The 25,394-nt window shown below is 44.4% G+C and overlaps 1 protein-coding gene and 1 long non-coding RNA gene across 5 annotated transcripts; one reads left to right on the forward strand and one right to left on the reverse strand.

Moving 5' to 3' along the window:
• Positions 1-325: 325 nt before the first annotated feature.
• LOC135385403 (splicing factor U2AF 35 kDa subunit-like) lies at positions 326-24,342 on the forward strand. Of its 4 annotated transcripts, none has more exons than XM_064614697.1 (9): positions 326-434; positions 1,869-1,956; positions 2,049-2,115; positions 2,238-2,317; positions 5,838-5,909; positions 7,144-7,277; positions 20,743-20,781; positions 22,101-22,196; positions 23,957-24,342. In XM_064614697.1, exons 1-9 carry the CDS (start codon positions 391-393, stop codon positions 24,168-24,170), a joined length of 834 nt encoding a protein of 277 aa, XP_064470767.1. In that variant the 5' UTR covers positions 326-390; the 3' UTR covers positions 24,171-24,342. The 4 variants fall into 4 exon arrangements, with proteins under 4 accessions (XP_064470767.1, XP_064470768.1, XP_064470769.1 ...); XM_064614698.1 differs by having other exon boundaries at positions 23,978-24,342; XM_064614699.1 differs by lacking the exon at positions 20,743-20,781.
• Positions 3,194-18,316, reverse strand: LOC135385405 (uncharacterized). Its single transcript, XR_010420401.1, has 3 exons — positions 18,288-18,316; positions 3,514-3,645; positions 3,194-3,322 (listed from the first exon to the last, which is right to left on the reverse strand). It is a non-coding gene; the product is annotated as an uncharacterized LOC135385405 (long non-coding RNA).
• Positions 24,343-25,394: the final 1,052 nt, after the last annotated feature.

Raw genomic sequence — 25,394 nt, forward strand, 5'->3', positions numbered from 1 at the left:
TGCACCTTGACCAAAGCATGAGCTGTGTCGCACCATATCTTTCCTGGATGGACTTCGGCTTTCAGGTTTGTTTGACGAGTTTTATGAGAAGTCGGCCCAGGAAACACGGATTGCCAGCTACCTACGTACACTGCCACCTGTCGTCTACGGACGGCGATAGCGGCACACACACTTCCATACGGCTTTTTGCCTTGCATGCAAGATGCAACATTCTCTTTTTGTTTCTCACACATTCGCTGTCTTGTTGCTGAGCCAGTGGCTTGCGGGCTGGCCATGCCATTGGAACGCCGTTGACTAGTGGCGACATCTCTGCGGAAATCGCTTCAAGACTAGTGATGTTGAGTATGAGCTGGAGTGGTTCGGTTCGGTGGTCGGAAGGTTCGTTTCAACATGGCGGAGTATCTCGCATCAATTTTCGGCACAGAAAAAGACAAGTAAGTAAATATATTTGTGTCCATGCTTGCTTGAACCACTTGGCTTACACGCCGGATTTACATTAGAAAGTACGGTGCTGTTGATTTTGTAAATCCCAGCTGGTATTCACTTGAACTTGAACAGTGCGCGGCAAGCATATTTGTGCTAGTCTTCGGAGCCATCCTTTTTATGACTTCTTTGATATTGCTCTGCAGTCAGGAAGCGCAGGAACTATTTGAAATGGATAGGAGTGCACGTAATGCACTTGGTGTGGGTACGGTATTCAGTTAATGTGAGTTCGAACTGGTTATTAAGTATTACGCGTTCCTGAACGGCAGTATTGTTCAATAACGATGAAACGCCAATATTCGGAAGAGAGAGGAATAAGAGGGAAAAGCTAACTGCCATCAGCTCGTTCACAGGAACATCGCTTAGACCACTTTCCAGTTGCAATATTTGTTTGACCAAAGTACGAATGTTTCAACATAAAAGCTAGTGACGGAAACAAATATGATAACTCCATGTGGCAAGCTGTCTCGCTTCCACAAGATTTTATCAACAATAATCATTGCTGCATAAGCCCATAAACATACTGCAAATAAATTAACTTGCAAGAATGGTCTGCTGGTGCATGGCTTTTATAGGGAACACTGAACATGAGACAAGACATAAACAGGACAGGCACCGCTTCGCTCCTTCTGTGTGCACACTGCACTCTTTCAAGGTTACCAATGCTAGTACAGCTCTCTGCAACATTAACTTTAATGCGGCGATGGCTGACTGATCAGTTGGAGAGCCACCCTATTGGCACTGAGTAGAACTATAGGGAAACGTCCTCCTCTTCGTCCTTACGATAACCCTCCACCACGCATTCGGAGCGGAGCATCTGCCTCTCGACAAACACCCTCAAGCACGAGCGGGATAGCCCACAGCGCTCTCTCCATATGGTTCTACTTAGCGCTGATAGGGTGGCTCTCCAACTGTTCTGTGAGCCGTCAAAAATTAACTTTCAACGATTCAGCATTAACGATTAACGATTCAGCAGGTATTACTGGGTCCACTGCACCCATTATTCAGTTGTAGACATTACGAGCTTTGACTTGTTTGTATTACTCACAAAGGCTGATATAATGTAGAACATAAGAAGCAGAGCCAAGCGAGCTGGTCTATGCAATGCAACGGAAACATCTTCTTGAGTCTGAGGAGAACACTGTGAGGAACAAGTCATCTTCGTCGGTTCTTGTTTCTCACTGCTCCTCAGACTCAAGGAGATGTTTCCATTGGATCTGATATAATAGCCATTTTTCCTCAACAAGACCTCCACAATATTGTACATATGTTTTGTCATGTTAGCTGTGCCCCCGGTCACTTCTAAGGACATGGAAGCAATACTACAGCAAGTCTGCATTTCTCCTTTGAGCACTTGAACAATTTGTTGTATCTGTCTTCTTCAGGGTCAACTGTTCCTTTTACTTCAAGATTGGTGCTTGCAGACATGGTGATCGGTGTTCGCGGATTCATAACAAACCTACTTTTAGCCAGGTATGGAACATTCTTTTCGACTGCATTCTTTATCGTGCATGTGTGTGCGACTGAGTGTTTGTGGCATGCAGTAACTTGTGCTTCCGTTACAGACAGTTTTGCTGCAGAACTTGTATCACAACCCCCAAAACTCTGCACAGACAGCCGATGGCTCACATCGTAAGTATACCCTTCACCTTCTTTTCGGTTGTGGTGCAGTGCCGCAGGGACTGCTCTAGCAGCGTATTATTTGCTGCTTTCGGGAGAAATTGTTTAAATAATCTGCTTTTTCCCCATTCTAGTGGCAAACATGACAGAAGAGGAAATGCAAGAACATTTTGATAACTTCTTTGAAGATGTCTTCGTTGAGCTTGAAGACAAGGTAAGGAGAGGGGGTTGTGTGCATTTCTTTATTTAGGCAGACCCCGATTGAGGTGATCGTTTGAGTAATGCTTAGACTAGTCGGCTGTAATGCGGTATGACAACACATGTCTGTGCGTGAAAGGAGGCAAATAGGAGAGGCCACGTGGCCAGTAAAATAATACCCCTGCCACGAAACAATATGGGGCATGAAAAATAACATTTTATGCTTCGTGAGTTAGGTAAGTCTTAATGTAATTCGTTCTGTGCCACACGGACAGCTTTAACCTTTTGAAGGCCAATGTTCCACAAGTGGAACATGCTGATTTTTAGTTATTTCCCATTAGGCAATATGTAATCACGCTGAAACTTTGATGTTAAAGGGGCACTAAAATGCAAAAACAACTTTCTCTCAAATGAAAGTCACAGTGTTTCAGTTCGTACAATTCAAACAAAGTTAGTTCACACAACGCTACTGTTTAGAAGAAAAATACGATGAAAACAGAGCCTTCTTTGGCGGCAACGAATGGGGTCCCCAACAGGCAAAGATTGGCAGCATCCAATGAGACAGCTGGAGAAGTGCACGCATACCATTCGTGGGCGTGTGGATTTGGAACGGGTCCGATCGTAGTGTTCCGTGTATGCGCGGTACGATGTGCACTGCTGCATTTTTCAATACCGATTCACTGAATTGGAGCCCACGACACTTCTCGCGAATGTTCCACTGACAACATTTATCTTCGCGTCCTTCGGACAGCGACGCCAGTCCGCTTCGCAACGCACACTATGTCTTTCACTGGGACTGCTCCATGGCGTGGCATGCACAGTTATTTATTGAACCTGATGAACAGCATGTGGATGCAGAAATGCGTCACCTATCGTCAGGCGAGGACTGAAAGGTAGCGGATGAAGTACTTGTGAATGGTGATGTTTTGTCACCTCTTCTGCCTGGTGACGTGTGCGGAGTAGTGATGTTGACGCTCCAGCAGTACGGCTGCCACGAAGAAACCTGCCAGGGTAGAACACTCTAGGGAAAACAAAGATGTAATGGAAAAATGGTTGATACGTTGTCCCTAGCGCCTTACTGTGGTAGGAAAAATTCAGAAGATGTAGGAAGAAGAGTCAATTGCAAGCACAATAATCGGAAGTGTAGAAAACATGCAAAAATAAACACCTGAAAGCAATGGGCACAATTTCACGAAGGTACAAAAAGTGTACCTTTCCAACTAAAGGCGAAGCGCAAAAGCTAGGTCATGGAGACTGACTTCCAGCAATGGGGATGGCTACACATATGCAAGTGACACGCCAACGTGGTTGCGAGCCGCATCAAACCATCGTACACACATGCTCCTGGAAAAGACAAAAAAGTACGCTCCAGTACAGCAATCATGAGCAGAATGGAAGCAACAACACATAGTGGAAAGGGGAAGATGAAGATAGCAGCAGCAGCGTTGACCTGGTAGATCTGTTGCTTTGAACCAACAGCGAGGGGCTGCGAAGCAAGACATGTCGTAAAGTCCTTTCAACAATGGTCTCAGTGTAACTGTCTTAGCCGTATGGCTCTACCCCTGTGAACTTCACAGGGGAGCATCAGCAACAGCAACACACTTGAATTTTCCCGGAGCTGTTGTGGGCAATCTACTCAAAACACTAGAAAAACTAAGCTGAGATCTGGGCTATGTGCATTCTGTCGCGTCTAGACATTCAATGAGTAGACACTGTTTTGCCCTCGTCAGGAGGATGTCGCCTGTGCAAGGGGAAAATCGCGGAAGCCCGCCAGTAGCTTGGAAAGCAACTTCACAAGCAGTTCTTTCAGGAATACCACAGCCTCTGAACTCTTGCATATAGTTTGAAGTACAAAATATATTCCTTTGTTACCGAATGTCTATATTGTAGCGTTCTCGGAAGCAGACGTCACACCCTGATGCAGCGAATGTAAAAAGAAAAAAGTCTTGTCTTTTCGGGTAATGCCGGCTTATTTGACATTGTGTACATTTGATACCTTGCAGCGCCAATGTTCCACAAATGGAACGTCACAGAGAGAAAGGGTAGCTTTCGAGAAAAATCTTCAGATTTCGGTATGACATTATGTACTTGACAGTGGTCAAACATATGGCAAAATAATACCTGAAATAATTTTCCTGCATAGTGCGGTGGGTAAACGGTTAATGGAATTTGCCTTGATGAGATTTTCTACCTACCGGGTTCACCACAACTCATTCGCACCTGAAATGCCTACTCTTGCTCCCACTGTTAGCACAGAGTAACAATTTTAGTTTGCATAAAACCACTTTCTACTGTACAACACAATGTGATTTTATAAATTTGAGCTCTCTCAGACATCTTTTGACGAAAGTGCCAAGTTGTTAGAATTTATCGACAACAGCAAAAGTACTTGAGGTGCCGCCATATTGCTTGTTTTGGATTCGGCACCGGTTGGCAAATGTGTTAACTGACCATGTTATTCAAACACATCAAAACTGCACCACACAAAGACCCACTCGACATAATTATATTCCAAAATATTACATGGCATTTTCAACATATTTTAATGGGTTTAATTTTTTAAAAGTAACATATCTCAAATTTAACTTAGTGAGCTTAACTTAACTGAGTTTAACTTAGTAACTTTATCGACATCATGATGTTTAATGTCATTAGAAAATGATGTGTGGCACGAGCTTCATAAATACTAATGTCATTCGAGACCCGAATGCCATTAGATGATAATGTCACTTTTCGTGCCCATGTGGCTCGACTCATCAAGCATGTTGTTTTCTGCTTTGTTGAGTTCATCCTCTTTTTTTCATCAATGTTGTGGCCACAAGAGATGCTTTGAGGATGTGCCTGCCTACTGGCATTGTGTATTACCATAGAGTTGTACGGAGGGGGGATGTCGTCACAAACTCTCAAACATAGCATAACTCACTTGACACTTTTCCTGTTTGACAGGTGTGTGAGGAAGGATCATTTTCTTTTTTTAAATCTTACTTCATCATGTACGGCGGTTCTATTACCTATGAGTGGTTCACCAAAACAGTTTACCACCTAGCTGTACTCACAGATGCTTTAACTGTGTTTCATTACTTTACTGAATGCAAAATCAGTTGGAGTCCACTAGTCTTATTGTATCTCAGAGTCCATTGAGCAAGCTAGACTGGGTTTCATGAAAATCCAGAGCATCCACATTACATCAACCGCAATGGCCGAGAAACTTGAACAATCTTTCATTAGTGATGCTTTGCTGTCCTTCGAAATAAGGATTTACTGGAATCCTAGGGACCATCCTAATACGTACAGTGAACTTAACGGTGAGCTCCTCTGTGAACTCATTGGCACTCTTGCTGCCCCCTCTCTGCAATTTATTTAAATTTTTTATGATTGCATGGCATCTTGAATTCTGAATTGTGTTGCATTACAGCTCCGAGTATCCACCAACTTTTTCATTGCGTTCATTTGTGCCCGTCGTATGATCTATAGTATTTGAAACCAGAGTTTAAAATTGTGGTGCTGTTCTGACTCTCCTGGTATTACTCTTTCAGTATGGGGAAATTGAAGAGATGAATGTGTGTGACAACTTGGGCGACCACCTGGTTGGCAATGTGTATGTCAAGGTAATTCTCTTTCATTTGAAGCCACGTACAGTCGCCGACCGATTTTTTGGACTTCTAGGAGCCACGAAATCAGCCGGAATCTTCAGTGAATTGCATAAATACACTTTATTTCAAAAACCTTCGCTCAGACCATTCGAAGTGACTTAGAAAAGAATCAAAGTGTCTGCTTACCGCACAACGTACTGCAGCGAATTTTGGCGAGTGTGTCATCAATGTAGTCATCACAGCAAGGATAGCCCCCCTGTTGATGGGGGTGCATCGACGACATCCCCGTCGTTGCCGTCACTTATACTTCTTTTGTTATGTTTTCGGGGCCGCCGCCGACGTTGATGCTAATGCTGCTGAAGTGTGAAACGGCAACGTCACGTCAGTCTCGATTGTCAATGAATTTGTGTCTTCGCCTCTACTAAACATGTCTATCCTAGTATCGTCATCGACACCCTCACTTGAAGTTGAGGTCGACATTTCAGTATTTCCGATACTCACAGTTGAATACAGGCGTTTTGAAAGATGAGTTCTTGCAACACGTCTGAAGCGGAGCATTTGGTTTTGATTGTACGCAAATACGCTCGCCTGCCTGCGTGCGCTGCGTTCCACCGCATGCATTATGTCAGGAATGGCGAATGGCCTTCGTGTCGTAAAGCAGTATGAAAATTTTTCTGACCAGCCTCAGTGGCTCAGTCGGTAGCGTGTTCGCCTTCTGATCCCGAGATCGCGGGTTCGAACCTGGCCGAGGACGCCAGCAACTTGGTGGCAGGGTACAAGTTGCTTAGACACACCGTCTTCCGCGAGGGACATTAAATACGGGGTGCCGTGTGATGAGCTTTCATCGCACGTTAAGGAACCCTCAGGTGGGCAAAAGCAATCCGCAGACCGACCGCTCTGGCGTCGCTCATGATCTCGGTTGTCTCGCGACGTAAACACCCAATTATAGAAAAATATAAAAAATTCTTACGTATTTCTGGTGCTCGGGTTGTGGCCATGCAGGTTTGAAGCAAGATGAGTACAATAATCGAGCACGGTTTCCGAGGAACGGCCCCAATTATTGGCTGCAGAAATACATTGGTTCTATGGGGTGTGTGACGGTGCCAACAGTTTTGTCAAAAAAATTAGAAAGCGAGAGTTATTGGAGTTTGAATTATTGGTCGGCGACTGTAGCTTTGAATATCTCACTAATGTGTCAATTTGTTTTTCACTTTTACTCATCTTCATGGCTTGGTTTCTTTGGCACCAGTTCCGCAGAGAAGAAGATGCAGAAAAGGCTGTTGCAGACTTGAACAACCGTTGGTTTGCTGGGCACCCCATCTATTCCGAGCTATCCCCCGTAACGGATTTCCGTGAGGCCTGTTGTCGCCAGTATGAAATGGGGTATGTCTTTTGTCGCTGTCTCTAAGTTGTGAAATTCATATGGGAACACCTCCGTGTTTTCCAAGCATTTCTGCGTGGGGGACAGATGGTGCACTAGACGAGTTGTGTTATGGCTATATTTTATATACATGTGACAGCGGGTTTGAAATGTTCGTTTTTTGAGAAATCCTGCTAAGCAGACACATGCAACTTAGCAAGGAGGGGTGCCTGATGCTTTACCTGCAAGGGTGAGGGCAAATATGAAAAATCTTTGGCCTCAGGTGCGATGTGTTTGATCACAATACAATATCACTCAATCCTTGACAGTTCTTCTGCGCCTGCTATACATCGTCTGTACCTCACGGGTATATCTCAGCGGTTGAACATCAGAGAAACAGAATGCAAACTAGATAAAAGGAAGGTTACAACTGGCACGTGAAATTGAAACAATGAATGAATCATTAGATGAATGTCATTTATAGACCGCTTTACGGGTTCATCCCAGCGGTCTTGCACTTGGCTGTGATGCGTACATAGCTATTAAGGAAATAAATATGAAATAGATCAAAAGTTTCCAATTTGAACAACAAAGTCAGCAAAATGCAATGGACCAATCCATTACAAAGCAACTAGCTGTGGGTGACAGATCAAGAAGGTATACTGTCTGTGTCAACTAAGCAGAGCAGTCTTTCTCAAATTGAGAACAGATTTGACCTTGATAGCTACCTGCCTCAAAAATAGAGGACGCTACAGGAGAACATGTTCAGGCGCAATCTGAAATTTGCTTACAGACGATGAGCACGAGCTTGAGACCAAACAGATCTCAAATAGCTTAAGGGGACCATGAAAGGATTTTCGCGAATTCTGAGTATTCCGCAGGAAACCGTTCTCATGATCCCTCACTATCGTACACACATCGACTTTTAACCATATTCAGTACAATGGGGCCACTGCTATCAGACAAAAATAACGGCGTGACCGCTGGATATATATCTTCGAAGCGAGCGTACGTCATCGCCATCCAATTCTCTCAGCCAACTGTGAACGACGAGCAGGACACACCCCGCAGGACCATGTGGGTGCATGGTTTCAGTTTGGACAACAACGACGTCGTATATCTGCCGTCGAAATCACTCGAAATATCGAGAAAGGCAAATCGTCAGCAATGGAGGAAGAGACTATGCGACACACACAGCGTGTATGGATCGTTCGGTACTCGGCAGCTCGTAAAATGTCACGGACGGAGGTATGTTCTGACGAAGAGGAAAACGCGCTCTGGTAACCATGCTGACAGTCAACGGCTATATTACATTTTTCTTAGGATTCTGTGTCAGCGGTTAGATACAATCTTGTCTCCAAGTCAAATTAAAACACATTTCATGGCGAAGTATGCAAGCTTGTTTGCAAATTTTGCAGTTTGCTCGCAAAAGCCCGTCCACGAATCGGCAACATGTTCTGTGTATGATGTCACGGCCAGTTCACCTCAGAGGCGGGCCGTAGGAGCTGCCGTTCACGCCCGTGGTTAATATAGAATATGTTCGCTATTTGCTTGCTATTTGAATGCTTTAGCACGGGGGAACAAATTGAAAATGATCGTGGGCTTGTCAAATACCATTTCTTGGTCCCTTTAATGCAGACTGGTCCCGATCGTCACACGTTTGTGATTAGAACAACATGTGCCAAGCTTTTAACGAGCCATTGCGGTATTAATTTTAATGACTGTTGCAGACGTGGTAAATTTTAAAAGGCTGCGTTTGTCCTACGAAAACACTACTGCAGGTTGATTATTCAGTAAATGGCGGTTGTCGATTAGGAATAGTAGTTTCGAGATGTTAGATAGAAAACTGGAGTTTGCACTGTGCAGTCTAACCGAAGGGGCTTTCTAGGGTAGAACGTGTGAGCAATGCCAAAGAAGGACACTGGCCAATCCCTGAATTTGGTGAGCACTGTCATTCCAGCCCTGTAGTGTTCTGGGGAATGGCGTTCTCATTGTGATTGTGCGTTGATCGTTACTGTTACCGCAAAGTACACATTCAAACGTGCAGGCCACAACAGCTTGGTAGTAAGCTTGTATGATAATAGAAAAGGTTGAAATATTCAAAAACCTTCAATACTATCAATTTTTCAAATATTAATTAATATCAATCCAATCAGGTATTGTAAATTTTGAATACTGTAAAACCCTTATTGTTTGCAAGCCTTTAATTTTCATAAATTTAGCAATTTGGAAAATTCACAAATTATAAGGGCATGCAAAGATGTGAAGCAAGATTTGGTGCTTTGAAACCCATGCAAGAATCACAAACTTCATCTTCACAGTTGGTTGTACAGGTCACTGTTAAGCATTAGCTGCTTTACAGCACGAGCATGTGCAGTGTCGCTTTGGTTAGATGTGCTACGGTCAACCTTGGGTTAATCACAAAGATCTACGAATTTTAGCATCTGGAATTGGCTAAATTTAGTGGCTGGGAATATGTGCCCGATTTGCAAATAATTGAGGTCACAAAATTAAAGGGTATTACAGTATTCCTGCACCTCTAGAAATTACTTGTGTGGTGTGTACACAAAACTTTGAAGGAGCACTTTAGCATAAAGGGGTGCTGACAGAGCTTAAATTGTCAGTTTGGAGTTGTGGACAGATTTTGACATTACAGTTGCATACAACTGTTAATCACATGCTTGGCAGAACAGAAGTCGGAGTTGCTAACAGTAATCTCGCAGTAGCAAACGCTCGGACTAAAATATCCAATTATAAATAATGGGCTACGAATGGAACTGGACTACTGTAGACATATTTTTATTCCCATATATAAATTTTTGCAACTGCTAAAAAATTGCAAAAGATGGTACTCTCAAATAACAAAGCATAGCATTGACCAGATACACTCTTGTCAGTTAAGTCGTCACAAAGCAACAGTGCTAAGTACTAAGGATGCAGATTCATTTGTCCTACATTCTGGAAGCCAGTCCTGCTAGCACAGAGCCTGAATAGCGAAGCAATGTCATAGTTGTGGTTTCCGGTCCCAATGGAAGTAGCAGTCGTTGTGACTGGCGTATATATATACCAGATGACAAAGGTTTCCCTCTCATCTAGATGTTCTACTACTACTGACCAGAGGTGGGCAAATGTCCTCACGATCTTTGCCCTCACCTCACCCCACCTCAACCTCCTTTTAAAATTATTTTCCTCGTCTCACCTCAATTTGTTTCTGAAAAGCACTCCTCAACTCACCTCACCTCAACATTTTCCAGAACACTTTTCCTCACCTCACCTCACGTAATTTTTTTCTGAAAAATTTTGCTCACCTCACCTCAACCATTTTTCTGAAGTATTTTCCTCACCTCACCTCAACCTTCTTTCTAAAATATATTCAGCTACTTGTTATAATTTTTTGCCTCGTCTCAACTTAACCTGTTTCTGTAAAGCGTTTTCACTTCACAATTGCTCTTTCAATTAGGAGTGGTGTCGCTCATAGCCACAGTTGCTTCACGGTGCTAACACGGAATTTAAAAAAGTATTAGGAGCGTGTAGGTGTATACGTTGTACTTGGCTGTTTGCTGTTATGTTGATTAATTCCTGACAAGTTACCGCCACAACTTTCGTTACCTTACCTCGATTCGTTACCTTACTTGGTTCGTCCTTCTTGCAACAAGTATCCATTTCATGTACAATCAGTAAAAATTGGACGTAGGGTACATGGGGTAGAGAAGTTGCACAAACCGAGCGATTTTGAGTTGTTTGTTTTTCACACTGGCAAAGCAGGAATGGCTTTTATCGAGTATCTCTCAAGCGAGAATGATAATGGAGCTGCGGAAATTGTTTTCGGGGTGGTATGCAGCTATACTTCGAATTACTAGTACATTGTGCATTTTTGTCTGTTCTGACTTGATATTATCGATCAATATTATTTAAATAGCAGATGTATTCATTTGTAGCCGGAATTCGGGGACCTTTTCTTCAAGACCCTTGTTTTGAAGCAATCAGGTAGACGTTCTGTACCGATTACTATAGTGACTTATGTGTTGACTTACTAGTTAAATTACTTTATGTAGACACAGACCTCTTGTGCTTTTCCACCTAACTTCATTGCCGTACTAAAAGCTCAATGGTTCAACTTGTGGCAATACGGAATATATGGCAGTATTTGCGCTTATTGCACTTAAAGCGTGTGTTGTTGCCTCTGTTTCTTACATCGGTCTCTGATAAGCTCATTGGTTGTCATGTACTACCGTTCCAAATAATACATGAACGACATCTCCTTACAGACTGACTAGTTTGGCTTTGTTGAAATCTAAACACTCAAAGCACACGGAACTATATTGACTTGTTCTTGTGTCTCACATCATGTATGTGACTCAACTGACTAGTTTGATTGTATTGAAATCTAAGCTAAATACATAAAGCACACATAAGCTATATTCACTTGTACGTGTATCTGATCTGACACGTCTATCATGTATCTGACTCAACTGAAAGTCTGAAACTAAAGATCTTACAGCGAACACATTTTAGTGTGTTTTTGGGGGTGGGGTGGGGTGGGGTGAAAATTTGTTAGGAGTAGTGGAAGAAGGCGGGAGACGAGTTCAATTTCTCCTCGTTTTTTTTCTTCTTCTTACAAACAAACATTTTAGCGTAGGGAGCCCATGCTCACAGTACAAAAACATTTCTGCTACATTGGTAATAGAAAAAGCTGGCTCTCGGTGCCCTTTGAAGAGATCGCGCTATTGGAAATAGCCACTCCACATCTCCTCAACCTCCCGCTCAAAAACTTTTTGGCACCTCACCTCACCTCAATCTCAATCTCAATTTCGGAAATTTTTCTTCACTCACAGACTCACTCACTAGCCACAGACTGTTTAGACTTCAACAGAACGTTGGCAAAGGATATCCGCCTCACGTATCAACTGACATGACTTATTCGTCACACGTATTTGCTGCACGTACACCGCCAAGGGAACTGGTGTGGCACCAAGGCACGGGACCTCGACCGCCTTCGAACTTCTGCTCAGTAGTGACTGGTCCCGTTACGGGCGAGAAAATATTGCAAAACCACACTGCGCTGCACACGTCCAGACAGCCATCAACACTGGACGAAGACAGTTTTTACAGCACACACTTCCACCGTCAAGTAATGCCGAGCGTCGAAGCATGCAGATCGATTCTCAGTAAACGATGAGCAGGTGAATTCTTGGACCAGGCATGCACGAAGTACTGATCATAGAGAAGAGATCACCTGATGTTGGGCACAGTCAGTTTACCCGTGAAGCGCCTATCTTACAGGCCACTTCTTTCTCTGGAACGCATCTTGTTCGATACTGTGAACGCAACAAGCAGCAACGCATCATAGTACATCTGGGGCTTTCATCATGCTTCTTCACGGGCGGCAGCCTGTTGAATATTTCCACGCTCCGCGTTGACGCAGACGACGATGTTCCAGTCCCCTCTCGCGCGATCTCATATTCTCAGGTCATTCCCTTCTTTTCTCTTCATCAGTAAACAGCTCATCACCTCTCACAGTCCTGTCTTGTCTTCAACAAATACTGTATAAGTAGTAATTTTCGCGAGACCTATTTTTTGCGAAATTCGCGAACGCCCTTCTTTTCGCGAATTTAAAGTCCCGCGAAATGTTCGAACCAATGACAGAAAAATACGTGAATGAAAGATATAAGAAATTTGAACCAGGACGCGGAGGCAACTTATGTACACGGGGTTTCTTTCGCTATTACACTGCACTGCCTCGCAAAGTGTTCTGTTCGCCGCTGCAACTGGAGACAGTAGTCCCGCCTTCATGTACGAATCCCGCGGAGATTTAGGGGTCCCGTGATTCCGATTCCTTGTAAGCCTGGATCATCCAGCAAGCTTGTATGCACTCTGCCACGTGCAGAGTAATTGTATTTGTAAAAGTTGTCGCATCACTATCTAGCGCCAATCACTCCTGCTCGATGCGATGACAAGAATGACGGGGACAGGACAATTCAGCAATGGCACAGATATAAGTCGAGTAGGACCCCCTAAACGCAGCCCTTTCAGTCAGAACTGCTCAAAAGGGAGACAAATTGAACGAGGTGCCCAGTTGTGATACCTTTTATTAGCTTCTTCCAGGAAGTTAAGGTGGAGGGGCCCCGGTCGATGCACCGTACTGCCGCAAATTTAAGGTTCCTCGAATAATTGCCCGATCCTGGTTTCTCACAAATTCTCGAATTATTGAGCCCGCGAATTTAACCACTTATACAGTACACGCGAATAACATTGCAGACGACTGAAAGATCGATTTGCAAAACTTAATACATTACTTAATACTACATACTTAATACATAATGATACATTTACAGTATATTTTACACTGTGACTGTGAGCATCATGGGATAGCGTGTGAAACCATTTGTTTAGTTTTGGTTTTTTGTGCAGACAGTTCACGAGTTGTGTACTCGCAGCTCCGTAACAGTTTCATTGCCGCAAACAGTAACGGAAATTAAATGGAAAGCCTGGTATCAGAAGCAGACATATTTTGGTAATAAGAATGGGAAATTGTCAGGAACGCACACACACATTTTACACATGGGTTACAGCATGCCCATTGACTTGGCTCAGAAGAGAGGAAGGTTGGCTGCTCTTACCACCAACTACCATCTTGATCATATGCGCAAACATTTCTGGAAATTCTTCAAACTCAATTTCAATTTTCACAGTCTCAAGTAGAGCACTGCACGGGCCTAATTTTCAGGCCCGGCCCAGGCCCGGCGGCTTCTATATATTTCCAGCCCAGCCCGAGCCCAACTCAGCCGGCCGGGGCCCAGCCCGTACCCGACTGTTTTCATGCTCAGGCCCTGTCCCAGCCCGCCTCTGCTCTATCTGTTCTCGAAGTTCGGAGGCGTATTTATATTCACTAAAGAGGCACAGCGCAGCAGGGAGAAGGATGCAGCTAATTGGTGGAGAGTCAGGAGGTACACTCGTATGCAGCAGTGGCTGTGTTTCTCTGCCAGCAAGCTGCTCTGTGCTTGGTGCTTGCTTGGGAACGCAGCGCAGAGCGGTGTGTGGGCGTATGTACATTGTGGTTCAAGAGAGAATCATCGCCACTCTATGGCATATGCTCCGGTGTTAGTTCCTGTTTCTCGAACTCTCACGCAAACGAAATATATGTGAGAACACATAACCTAACCGACCCTCTTGCCGGACCCTCATAAAAACGAAATATGTCAGAACGCTTAACCTTACTGACCCTCGTACCGGACCCTCACGAAAACGAAATATGTCCCAACACGTAACCTAACTGATGCTTGTGCAGGACCCTCAGCGTGCTCGCCACACCAATCGTCCCCAAATGTGTGTGAGTGCATGCGTGAAATCCAGACCCATTCAAGAAATAAGCATGATCACATGTAAAAAAAGTGATAGTTCTCAGATGAGAATACCTGATACCCCATACCCAATGGGGAAAAAAAAGTAACGTGAAAATTCAGTTGTTCAGACTCGTGAAATATGTTCGCGTACATGCTCGACCATGACTGGCGTTGTCAAGCCCGTACCCGGCCCAGGCCCGCCTAAAAAATGCCAAGCGCGGCCGGGCTCGGGCTTTCGGGTAAGCCCGTGCAGTGCTCTAATCTCAAGTTCGCTGGACTCTCAATCCAAATTTTCAAAATCAAGGTCATTGGGCAGTCCAAGGATATTGTGTCAAGAGCAGTGATAGAAGTGCTGCGCCATCCTGTGCTGTAGAGGGTGCTTTTGCTGAATTTGCGTCAAAGCACGGAGTAGGTGTCTACTTCTCAGTCCACAAATAATCAAGCGTGTCACAGTAAAACGAAACCTGAAGTGTATGAGAAGCACCGACGTTTCACATGGGAGCTGTCACAGTGCTTTACTAGCCGGCTCATCGGTCAAAGCGGATGCCAGCTATGCCTAGCCTAGCCTAGCCCTAGCCAAGCAGTCTCTGGAGTCGAGACCCTCAGGACGCACATGTCTTTTTTTTTTTTTTTGGGATTGTGCGGTTCGTTTGGTGTTATCTTTTCAGTTTTCTGGAAGCTGAGGGACATGTTACGTATGTCAAGCATACACCAACTCGCTTGCATTTCACTTTCATCATGTGTTTTTACTTGCGTCATATGTTCATCAGTATCCAAGCTGAGAGACCTGGGGCGTGTTTCTAAAGATATAGTCTAGGCCTATTGTTGACGTCACTGTAAATCGCTGCCTTTGAGGAGCAGTAGGCTCTCCGACAACAAAACATGCAGTTCACGTCCGCTCTGCACTGACTCCTCGGAAGCGGCTGTATTAGGTTGGCCTCGTGGCTCCCCGATTTCAGTCCTCTAGATTCAGTGGAAAATTGACTCACGCACGATGAAACTAAAGCTAAACGTGGAAAGCGCTCATTCCACATAATAAGTAGCCGTACATGCCCGAGGCCCTTCAATGGCGGATCACGAAGCTCCTCCAGAACGCTTTGAGGCATTTTCATCACTGGTGCACTGGTGAGGAGTAAAAACATACATTCTCGAGGAGCTGTGAGTTTTCACAGATTTTATGTAATCTGATTCACTCACATTTTGAAAGTATAATTTTTTGTTTGGACACATACGAGATGAGAACTAATTATGTATGTTGTCGAGCAGTCCTGTTGGATCTTTTGCTGTGGAATGCATGTCATTCCAGACATCTTATTATTGCCACACATATTTCCCATTGTGATGTCAGTCCTGTACCTGAAGGATGCACTATACTTGTCATATGTTGGCAATCACATTGATGTCCAAGGAGAATTATTGGTATAATGTAGGAGTTCTTTATATCTGAACACTTCTGGGTTTGAGTCATCATATTCTATCAAGTCACATTTCTGCATTGCCTTTGTGGTTTTGCTAGTTCACAAGTGTCATATAATTGTGTATTGGTCACAAAGCATAGCACCATATGACCTATCAAAAGTAGCATGGCTGGCCTCGCAGCCTAGTTAGGCCTAGTTAGGTTTGGTTAGTCCATGAAACCGTAGTGCAACTCTGCAACTGTGATGAAAGGTTTTTGTAGCACTGGATGCCACAAATGCATTCCTGGTAATATTTTCCAGCATAGAGCACAACATGTTACTCATTGCTGCAGTGGCAGGGGGTTTAACCAAGTTTGCCCATCGGGACAAATCGATTTAGAAATGAGGGAATGATAAGAAACAAGATTCTTTCAAAGCATCACTTCTTTGCCTATTCTGTAGGCCCACTAAAAAGCTGCTTTTTTGGGGTGAGCAATGTTCTAGAACCTGAATCGTTGATAATCATGAAAACTTGCCACCGTGTCTGTACCTGCAGGGTTAGTTGCTCTTGCTGCATCTGTATGGAGCAAGAAAAATGAAATTTTTTGATTGGGCTCTGAGTGCAAAGGATCAGTCAGTCTCAGTTACACGTTAATTCATATTACCAATTGATTGAATAACTTTACTTCATTGTTGTCGCATAGCACAGCCTGGAATTTGTGAAAAAAGTTTGGAAATATATATATATACTATACCCTTATGTAAGTCATATGTACTGACAATAACTGCCAGCTCCTGTATAGCATATTGCTGCTGTATAATGAGAGACATTTCATAATTCAAAGGCTTATACTTCAAAAGTACAGGTTTCATACAAACCTTGCGCCTGTAATACATGACTTAAAGGAGCAATGAGGTGACATTTAACGTTGCTCTTGTTTCATTTGTCAAGTTGTCCATTAGGAGCCACCGTGCAAAATATTTTTTAAATGTACAGTGTATTCCTGCGCAATCCAATTTACAAAAACAGTTTGCGAAGCGGACGCCCGACGCGATCCTGGCGCGACGTCGGCAAGTCCCTGTGCCTTTCTTTTTTGTTTCCTCTGAGCTCAATGTAGCTTATGCCTGCTTGAGCTGTGCCGGTCTACGTGAGGAGTTACGTGATCGTCCCTGCCAGGGGGACAGTTGATGTCGCAGTGTACCAGTGCTGTGTGTTAAAGAGGGAGTCTGACCATTAGGAGGAGTCTAAAAAAGAGGCTTGACTTGTCAATCAAATTGAGCGTGTTTCATTGGCTGCTGTTTCCTACGTGGGCCGCCATGCTCTAAAATTTTCCCGAAAATGGAGGTGCAGCTTGGAACGGCGAAGCGAGAATTTCATGACAGAGTTTTTTCACAAATTACTTCAATTTTATTCAGTAAGTGTACATTCTGCTGCATTTATCTTGCAAATAACCTTTAAATTATGCTCCAGTGTTGATGTTTACATGTAAAGAATGTGTTTCGTCGTCCTTGGTAGGCTTAGTAAAGACAGTGATCGCAAGCAAATAGCATGAAAAATGCTACGGATGCCCAAAATTTTGCATTTGATGACAGACTTTTATTTGTATGCACACGTTTGCCCATTCTTGATTCATTGTTATTATGTTTCATAGTTAAAATATGTATAATACCAGCAGTCTGTCCCAAGAAGTGGTTCTGTGGGCCAATCAGTTCTGCAAGCAAGCATTTTGGCGTCTTTCCAACATGCCCCTCTCCACCCAGATGGCGTTGATAAAAGGGGCTGCAGAATCCATTATGTTGGAAGGTCATCAGGGAATAGCCTATTTAATCCAATCAAATCCAGTTTCCCCCCAAAATTGTTGGCACCCAGTGAGTACAGGTAATATATAGCTTGGACAGCCTGGGATTAATAGTGAACTGTATCTTGGCTCGTGATTGGCCAGAGCACTCAAAAAGTTGGCGGAGCTCCAGGCATAGGCATACTCCCTTTGGCACACATGGCAGTGTGGTGTACCCTTCTCCTTCCCTCATTCTCCGATACGCTCTTTTCATGAGTGGAGGACTTTTGAAAAGTGTGCGAAACAGGGGCTTCTCGCTGGACCTGTAGGTCATCTGCACTCGTCGTTCTTTCACCGGAGCTCATTTATTTGTTAAAGCACATGCCGCAGCCAAAAAGAAAAGTTATTGGGGGTCACCTCAGTGCTCCTTTAATATTCTGCCCATGTGACGTGCGTGAGAAACGTGGCTTTGTGTCCATTGTCTTGATACGCAGTTAACAATAATTATTCCGTACCACAGCAAGTGCAGCTGCGAAGCGCAGTCTCTCCTCCTCCTCCTCCTCCTCCTCCTCCTCCTCCTCCTCCTCCTCCTCCTCCTCCTCCTCACATGTGCTTGTGTGGTAGCAGCTGTGGAGTGAGGCATATGCTAAGTAATGCTAGCAACTTTTACCAACCTTGGGGACTAAGGTTGAAGAATTTGCAACTCTAGAGAGTTTCCTTTCCTTCTCTCTTTTTTTTTTTTTTTTTTTCTTCCACAACTAGTAGTGAGATAGTTACTTTTACAAGTTTGTTACAAAAGTATTACGAGTAGTCTTACCCTGTATTCACACGAGTCAGTTTCCTGCAGGCAGCAAGTCAGGAAGGAATGAGAGGATATGCGAGATAAAGGAGGTCACTACGCGTCTGAAGACGCCTGCTCGTTCTCTAGCATTCCCGCGAGTCAGTTTTCCGAACGGCTGTCAGTTTTCCTGATCCCTTCTGTTTTCGTTTTCATGCTTGCATTTTGTTTGTGTCTAGCGTAGGATGGACCAATGAAAGAGAAAACTTATTGCACTTGCGCTCCTTGTGGATGTTGCAGAGTGCATTCACATTAGAAACCGGGACAGGATATGGGCCAAACAATAAATTCCGAAGAAGCGCTATGGAATGTAAAACAGCATTAACCCAAGTCTCCGTGTGGACGACCCAAGCGGCTGACGGAGTATTTTGAGAAGAGACGTCACATTTGATTTTATTTTCCACAAATGAAGCGTATCTCGATGCTGAGCACTAATATAGGCGCCATAGCGTGCCGACAAGTGATCGACTGGCGATGACGCGATATCGAGCCTACAGGTAGTCAATAATTAATTAAATTAAATTAAATCAATTAAATTTTTATTTTCCTTTCGGTAAGAAGAGCAGCTTCCAATTATTATGTTTTTATACATGTATTGGAAAGGTACAAACGAACGATTGTGAAATCAAGGTTAGTCCAGCAAAGAATATCCGCGCCTATAAAATTCATGCTTTGTATTCCGTGTCTGTTTCGCCTCATGGAGATAAAAAGCATCCTACGCAACACTGCAGTGTAAGCATTCATCTATGCATTGCATAATTGTTCTGAAGCTGCTGCACCGGTGTGTCGTTGCACCACTCCCGGGGTAAAGCCAGGCACCCTTGGCGTTCCATTTCGCCATAGTACAGCGAATGCCATTGTATGGGACACATGCAGAGCAATCCTGATGAAATAAAAAACGAGCGCGACCCGTATCCACTGCGTCACCTTCTCCTTCTGCCGGCAGCAGACACCGTCGGTCGTCGGAATCTGGGCCTGGTGGACAAGATATCCGGCTGCCTCCGACTGCCGCTCCGGAGATCAGAAAGTGGTGATGTAGTGAAGAGCGCCGGTCACGTGGCACCAGAGAGCTGTGACGTTCCCTGCCGCCTGAGCGTCTGCCGGCAGAAAACTGACTCGTATGAATAGAGGGTTACTGTTTGAGTAGAACTAGCTTTTTGTGGGACACTAACCAACTAGGAACCAACTCGTAACTAGCCACCACTTTTGGTTAGTGTAACTGTAAAATCAAGTGTAGCTAAGTTACTTTCAGTAACTCCACCTGTGCTGTAACTGCCCTTTTCACCAGCCAGCTGTTGCTGTAGTTAAATTATGTTCACAAAGTCACTTGCCAGTGCATAGCATTTACAGAATCTGCGCAGATCCTTTAAAGAATCCGTGGGAAAGCGTGGATCATACAAAGAATCTTCTCTTAGCTTCGTATAGTTGTACAGGTCAAACCTGGAGCGTGTTGTGTTGTTTCTTGGTTGCATGAATTACTGACCATCATTCACGTTACAGCTGTGCAACATAATTTCTTCGTGACAATAAATTGTGTTTTAATTTCTCCCTTGGAGTAATCTGACTAGCAGATTTGGGTAGTGATGGGATTGATAGTGATAGTAATCACGTACGGGATACTGGACCACATACGGGAGTTATCACTGTTACTTGGTTGAACGTTGAACCAGAATAATGCTGCCACAGTGTGACACTGAAGTCCTAATAGCATTATGAGGATACAGTCCTTTGATAGTGCAACACTTTTGACCCACGAGGTACTGTAGGAAACGTTTTGAAACACGACATTGGGTGCGCAATTAAGCTTCACAATTTCTTCAGAGAGTATCATAGATAAGCACAGACATCTGTGTTTGCAGCCACACTACTAGGCCATAGCATGCTCTGTCAGAGCTGGTTATGCATGTACATAGTAAAATTAAGGCTTGAGTGGCTAACTTCTCCTACCTGTGGCAATTGGTGAACCCGTCCTGGTGCTGCTTCACGGTTGTCTCTCTGGCTGGTGTACATTTCCATTTTAAGTGGAGTACATATTTTGGGGTCTGTTGTAGCATGAGTGCCCTCTGCATACCTGTTCCTTTTGTTAGTGTCTTTGCCTCATAAGAGTAACGCGCTGTGCCCTGTCTTTTTAGCTTGAAAGCAAAGACATGGCGTGGCAAGACAGCCTCTGAGTAAGTGATCATTTCTTGCGGGGGAAAGGAGGGAAGTTGCGGGGGAGGACTTTTGCAGCTCGACTTCCAATTGCATCCAGGGAGCCCCTTTGCTTGAGAGACGGTGACTTCTTGTGGTTGCCCAGGGGGGGAAGTTTGTTCTTCAAGTGTTGTTTGCCTTTACTCTAACCAAAGTGGCAAAACTTAAGCATTTCAGCTGGAGTTGTGGAATCAGCTGCATTTGTTGATGCATTTCATTTCAGCATTTTTCTTTTTATCACGGGGCTGTCTTTGCCACGTTTACTTTCCAGCACTCCTTTTGCAGAAACGGCGACCATTCGGTTTCTAATTTTCTCTAGAACCTCCATCCATAGCTGTTCGGATACCCGGCGTGACATGCGTTGAAAATCTTTATTATTTTCAGCAACTAGGGCACTGTCATGTTCTCGCCGTCGTCTGTTCGTCTGGTTTGAAGTGCTCGAGCATGTTTTTTGCCTCCTTCCCTTTTAGCTGGATTCACGCCATCCAATTTCCCCCTCACATTTTAGCTCCCTGGGTTGTCCAGCATTCTCTTCCAGCTCTCTTTCAGCTATAGAGCATTGTCATACCATTTTGCTGCACTGGCCTCTTGTTTGGCGTGTTGCGAGGTTTCTCGGGGAGATACCAGAATGTTGAATGTGTTTTAACAGATGACTGACTGTAAGTACCTTAAATAGCAGCAGATGCTGCAGGTTCTTTCTGTCGGGGTGGATATACTGAACTGTTTTAGCAGGATGCAGGGTGTGTTGACTGCTTCATGAGTCCTGCTACATAGATAACAAGAGAGTGTTTCCCTCGTGTGAGTGCAGGGAATGCAAGAACAACTGCAAATTTCAGTATTTTATGTGGCAAAGTGGTTCTTGGTGTTGATGCCCTCCTACGGAAATGCTACTCACGATTAATACTGTTTATGTTGCCACCACTGTTGTGCCTGCGATGCTGTGCTCTCATCGTGAGAACTTTTGTTTTGCCCTTTTTATGTTGGTGTTTTTGCTCGTGCACTGTGTGAGAAAATGTGTTTGTAGGTGCTTTGAAAAGTGCTCGTTTTCGCTGCACATAACAGGGCAAGGTAAGCGGTTTCCCACTGTGTCTCTCTCCCACCCCCCTCAGCAACCACAAGGTGTGACTGTGTATCCCCTTCTTGAGACTTGGAGGATGCCTATTACTAGGCTCCGTGTGAATGCTGTGGTACATAAAGAGAAGATCTGGACAAAGAAGGGTTTGAATCGCGTTTGTATGATGGCAACCCGTGGCTCAACAGTGGGTCTCACGGGGGTGTGACTTGTTTTCTCGTTGAGCAGGGAGTGCACTCGCAGCGGATTCTGCAACTTCATGCACCTGAAGCCCATTTCCAGGGAGCTGAGACGTGAACTGTACGGGCGAAAGCGCCGAAAGAGGTGGGCTTACTTTGCGACAACTTGTCATTACTAGCGTAATCAGGCTGCATTGCTATGTGGAAGGAGTGTGTAAGATCGTAGAAATAAAAAAAAATGACATCAGCCCCAGCCCCAGCATCAACCGTTAGACTGCTATGATCTATCAGACCAAGATAGAAAAGCTCTCATGTGCATAGATATGCAGCTACGCATTTACATTATCACACATTTATGTAAATTCTTGTCTGTAATGCAACCTCCTTCCTATACTGGATGATGCTGGCCAGTGTACACCACAGAACAGTGTGGAATCTCACATTTATTCTATAAACTTGGAAGTGCTTTGCCACATGACAGTGAATGCGGATAACAGCATCTGGTTTCACAGACTGGGGCTAATGACTGGGCATCCAAAACCCTTCCATTTCTTACCTGTCTTGCCATAACACACGTTTAAAATTCTCTTTTCTGCCTTCCGAGTACTTTGCTACGCCGTACGTAAGACAGGACGAGGCTTGTCATAGGCAGACATAATAAAACAACGTTAACGAACGCGAGGCGGGTAACTAGATTTCAAGCGGGAACTTCCTTTTATCAGAACAAGGAGGCTGAGCATTAAGTCTCCCATATCGGTGATGCAGAGGATCCACACATTGTTTTTGTAAGCATGTAAAACTCCTCGAAAGTATTTTTACTGATTTCCTTGACAAATATATTGAATTCTGTTTCTTATTGATGCACTATAGCTGTATGGCATGCCTTTTCTCTCAGTACCTCATAACTTTTTGCAACGCAAACTTGTGCCCACTAGCAGTGTGCTGTCACTGCTGTCCACACCACCTTTCATGTGACAAGCAGATGCTGTATTCAGTATATTTGTGGTATATTATTGTGTTCTCTATGGTCTGTATTCAGTGGTATACAACCAAAAGGTTGTATACCATTTTTGTTATGGCACACGTACTGCCCTGGGTGATGTACATCTCAACTTGAGCAAGGTCGTTGGAACATCATCGCCGATGTTTTCTGAAGAAATGTGTGTTGTTGCATGATTGTACTGAGAATGCCAAAAAATCATGTGTGCCAAAATATCATGTGTTCCATGTCATACTTTGCTGCACACCTGACTGGGTTAGCAATGGGCGTGTTATGTGGAGACTCCAGAGTCAAAGGAGTGACTTCATGAAGTCATGACTTCATCCACTAAACAGCCAAGCGCACTTCCGGTGCACGTGACTCCAATTAATCTCAGAAACGGAGTGATGGAGTGAAAAGCACCGTGACGGAAGTGTAGTGATGTAGTTCCGCCATTCCGCCAGCTCAGAGGCGTGTTTTGGCGGATGGATTACGTGAATTGTGGTGTGGATGTGTGCCCTGCGCTGCACAAAGATACCCCCACTTCGAATGGCCAGCACAAAATTTGCAACGATGAATGATGCATCAACTCCAACATCCTTTCGCAAAATCGATTTATTAAATTCTCTGCTTTTGAAAATCGAGTGCTTGCGGTGTCTGGTGTCTGCCAAGGTAAGCCGAAGCATGATGCAAGATGGTGGGTGGCCGGCAAGCAAGCGAGGATTTGGAGCGTTAAGCAGAGGCTCCTTGTGGGGTCAGTCAGAGTCACTCTCTCTGGAGTGTAAGAGTCACTGCTTAACGCACCCAGTGATCCCAAATCACAATAGCTCAAGCATATCAATGTTCCTTTGTGTTCTGGTTCAATGTCAACTGTTACCAGCTAACCCCTGGTTGACTGATGGCACGGAATGTGTGGTTCATAACAGATCCTCCTCACGATCCCGCAGTCCCCCAGGAGGTGCAGCTGCAGGAGGAGGAGGAGGTGGAGGAGGAGCACCAGGTGGTCGGCGCCGTTCCCGCAGCCGTGACCGCAGACCCCGCAGGTCCCGCAGTCGAGAGCGCAGGTCCAGGTCCCGGGAACGCAGTCCTCGCTCTCGAGAGCGCAAGGATCCTCGGGAAGACAGAGCAGGACGCTTCTGAACATGGATCAGGATGGATCATGGATCACTGTCAGACCCCACACTGTAGATTGACGGGTGGATGACCTGCTATCGATAACTTTTATTTCCTTGTTTTGTCCCATGTTTCTGTGCTGTTTCACCTGCCCCTGTATATGTTCTGCTCTGTAGAAAATTAAACGAATCTAAAGTAAGCTCTCACTTGCATGAAAAAGGAAAGTGGGCACGTAAGATCATTACAGTCGTTGTCGACATTTCTGCAGGTTTTCCCGCTCATTTTAATCCATTGGTCACTCAATTTAATCCAAGTGCTACCCAATTTAATCTCGGATTAAATTGGGTAGTGTTTGGATTAATTTGGTTGACCAATGGATTAAATTGGGTAGCGCTTGGTTTAAATTAATTGACCAATGGATTAAAATGAGTGGGAAAACCTTTAGTGCTGGTAGACTACACACTGCAGCCTCTACCTGCAACTGATGCACATTTAAGCCACATTTTGCTGCAGCTGCAATACAGTAGATTCGTGTTAATTCAAACCAGGATATTTGGTACTTTCGTTTAGTTCAAACATATTTTGAACTTTTGATTGGCCCGCTATATTTTCGATGTAATAGCTCCTTTTTTCTAACGCCACCTTCGCTTAATTTAAACTTTCCGTTAACTTGTAAGGTGTCTCTGCCCGCAGGAAGCGGCGAAATGAAGCCCACGAAGTGAGTATTTTCGATTGGTTGCGCCATTTCATGGGGCACCGTGAACCATGCGCAGAACACTCAAGAGCAAAACGTGTGCACATAACGAAACTTAAGCCGCTTGGATTGCCCATACACAAACATCGTCCATGCGCTGCACACTGCCTGCACTGCGCTGCACATGTCTTCATGGGGAAAATACAATCGATAATCGGCAGATTTTTCAGACAAAACCGTTGGCACTGTCAGACGTCCCATAGAACCAATGTATTCCCGCATCCAATAATTCTAACCGTGCACACCTCGCTTCAAATATGCATAGTTTTTGGGACCTACATCTCCTAAGCGCCCACAGTTTCGTGCTGCATTAAAACGAAGGCCAACCCCGGCGTGTGGGAAGACTGAGCTTATTTGCGCGTGAACAGAACAAAACGGAACACAACCGAACTGAACCAAACGCTCAGTTTCAAGCTCGTTGCAAGGGCTAATCCTTCAATACACAGGTCTTCGACTACGACTATCTGCGAGTATTGGAAATACTAAAATATTGTCCC

Source organism: Ornithodoros turicata, chromosome 2, assembly GCF_037126465.1.
Source record: "Ornithodoros turicata isolate Travis chromosome 2, ASM3712646v1, whole genome shotgun sequence".
Lineage (NCBI taxonomy): Eukaryota > Metazoa > Arthropoda > Arachnida > Ixodida > Argasidae > Ornithodoros > Ornithodoros turicata.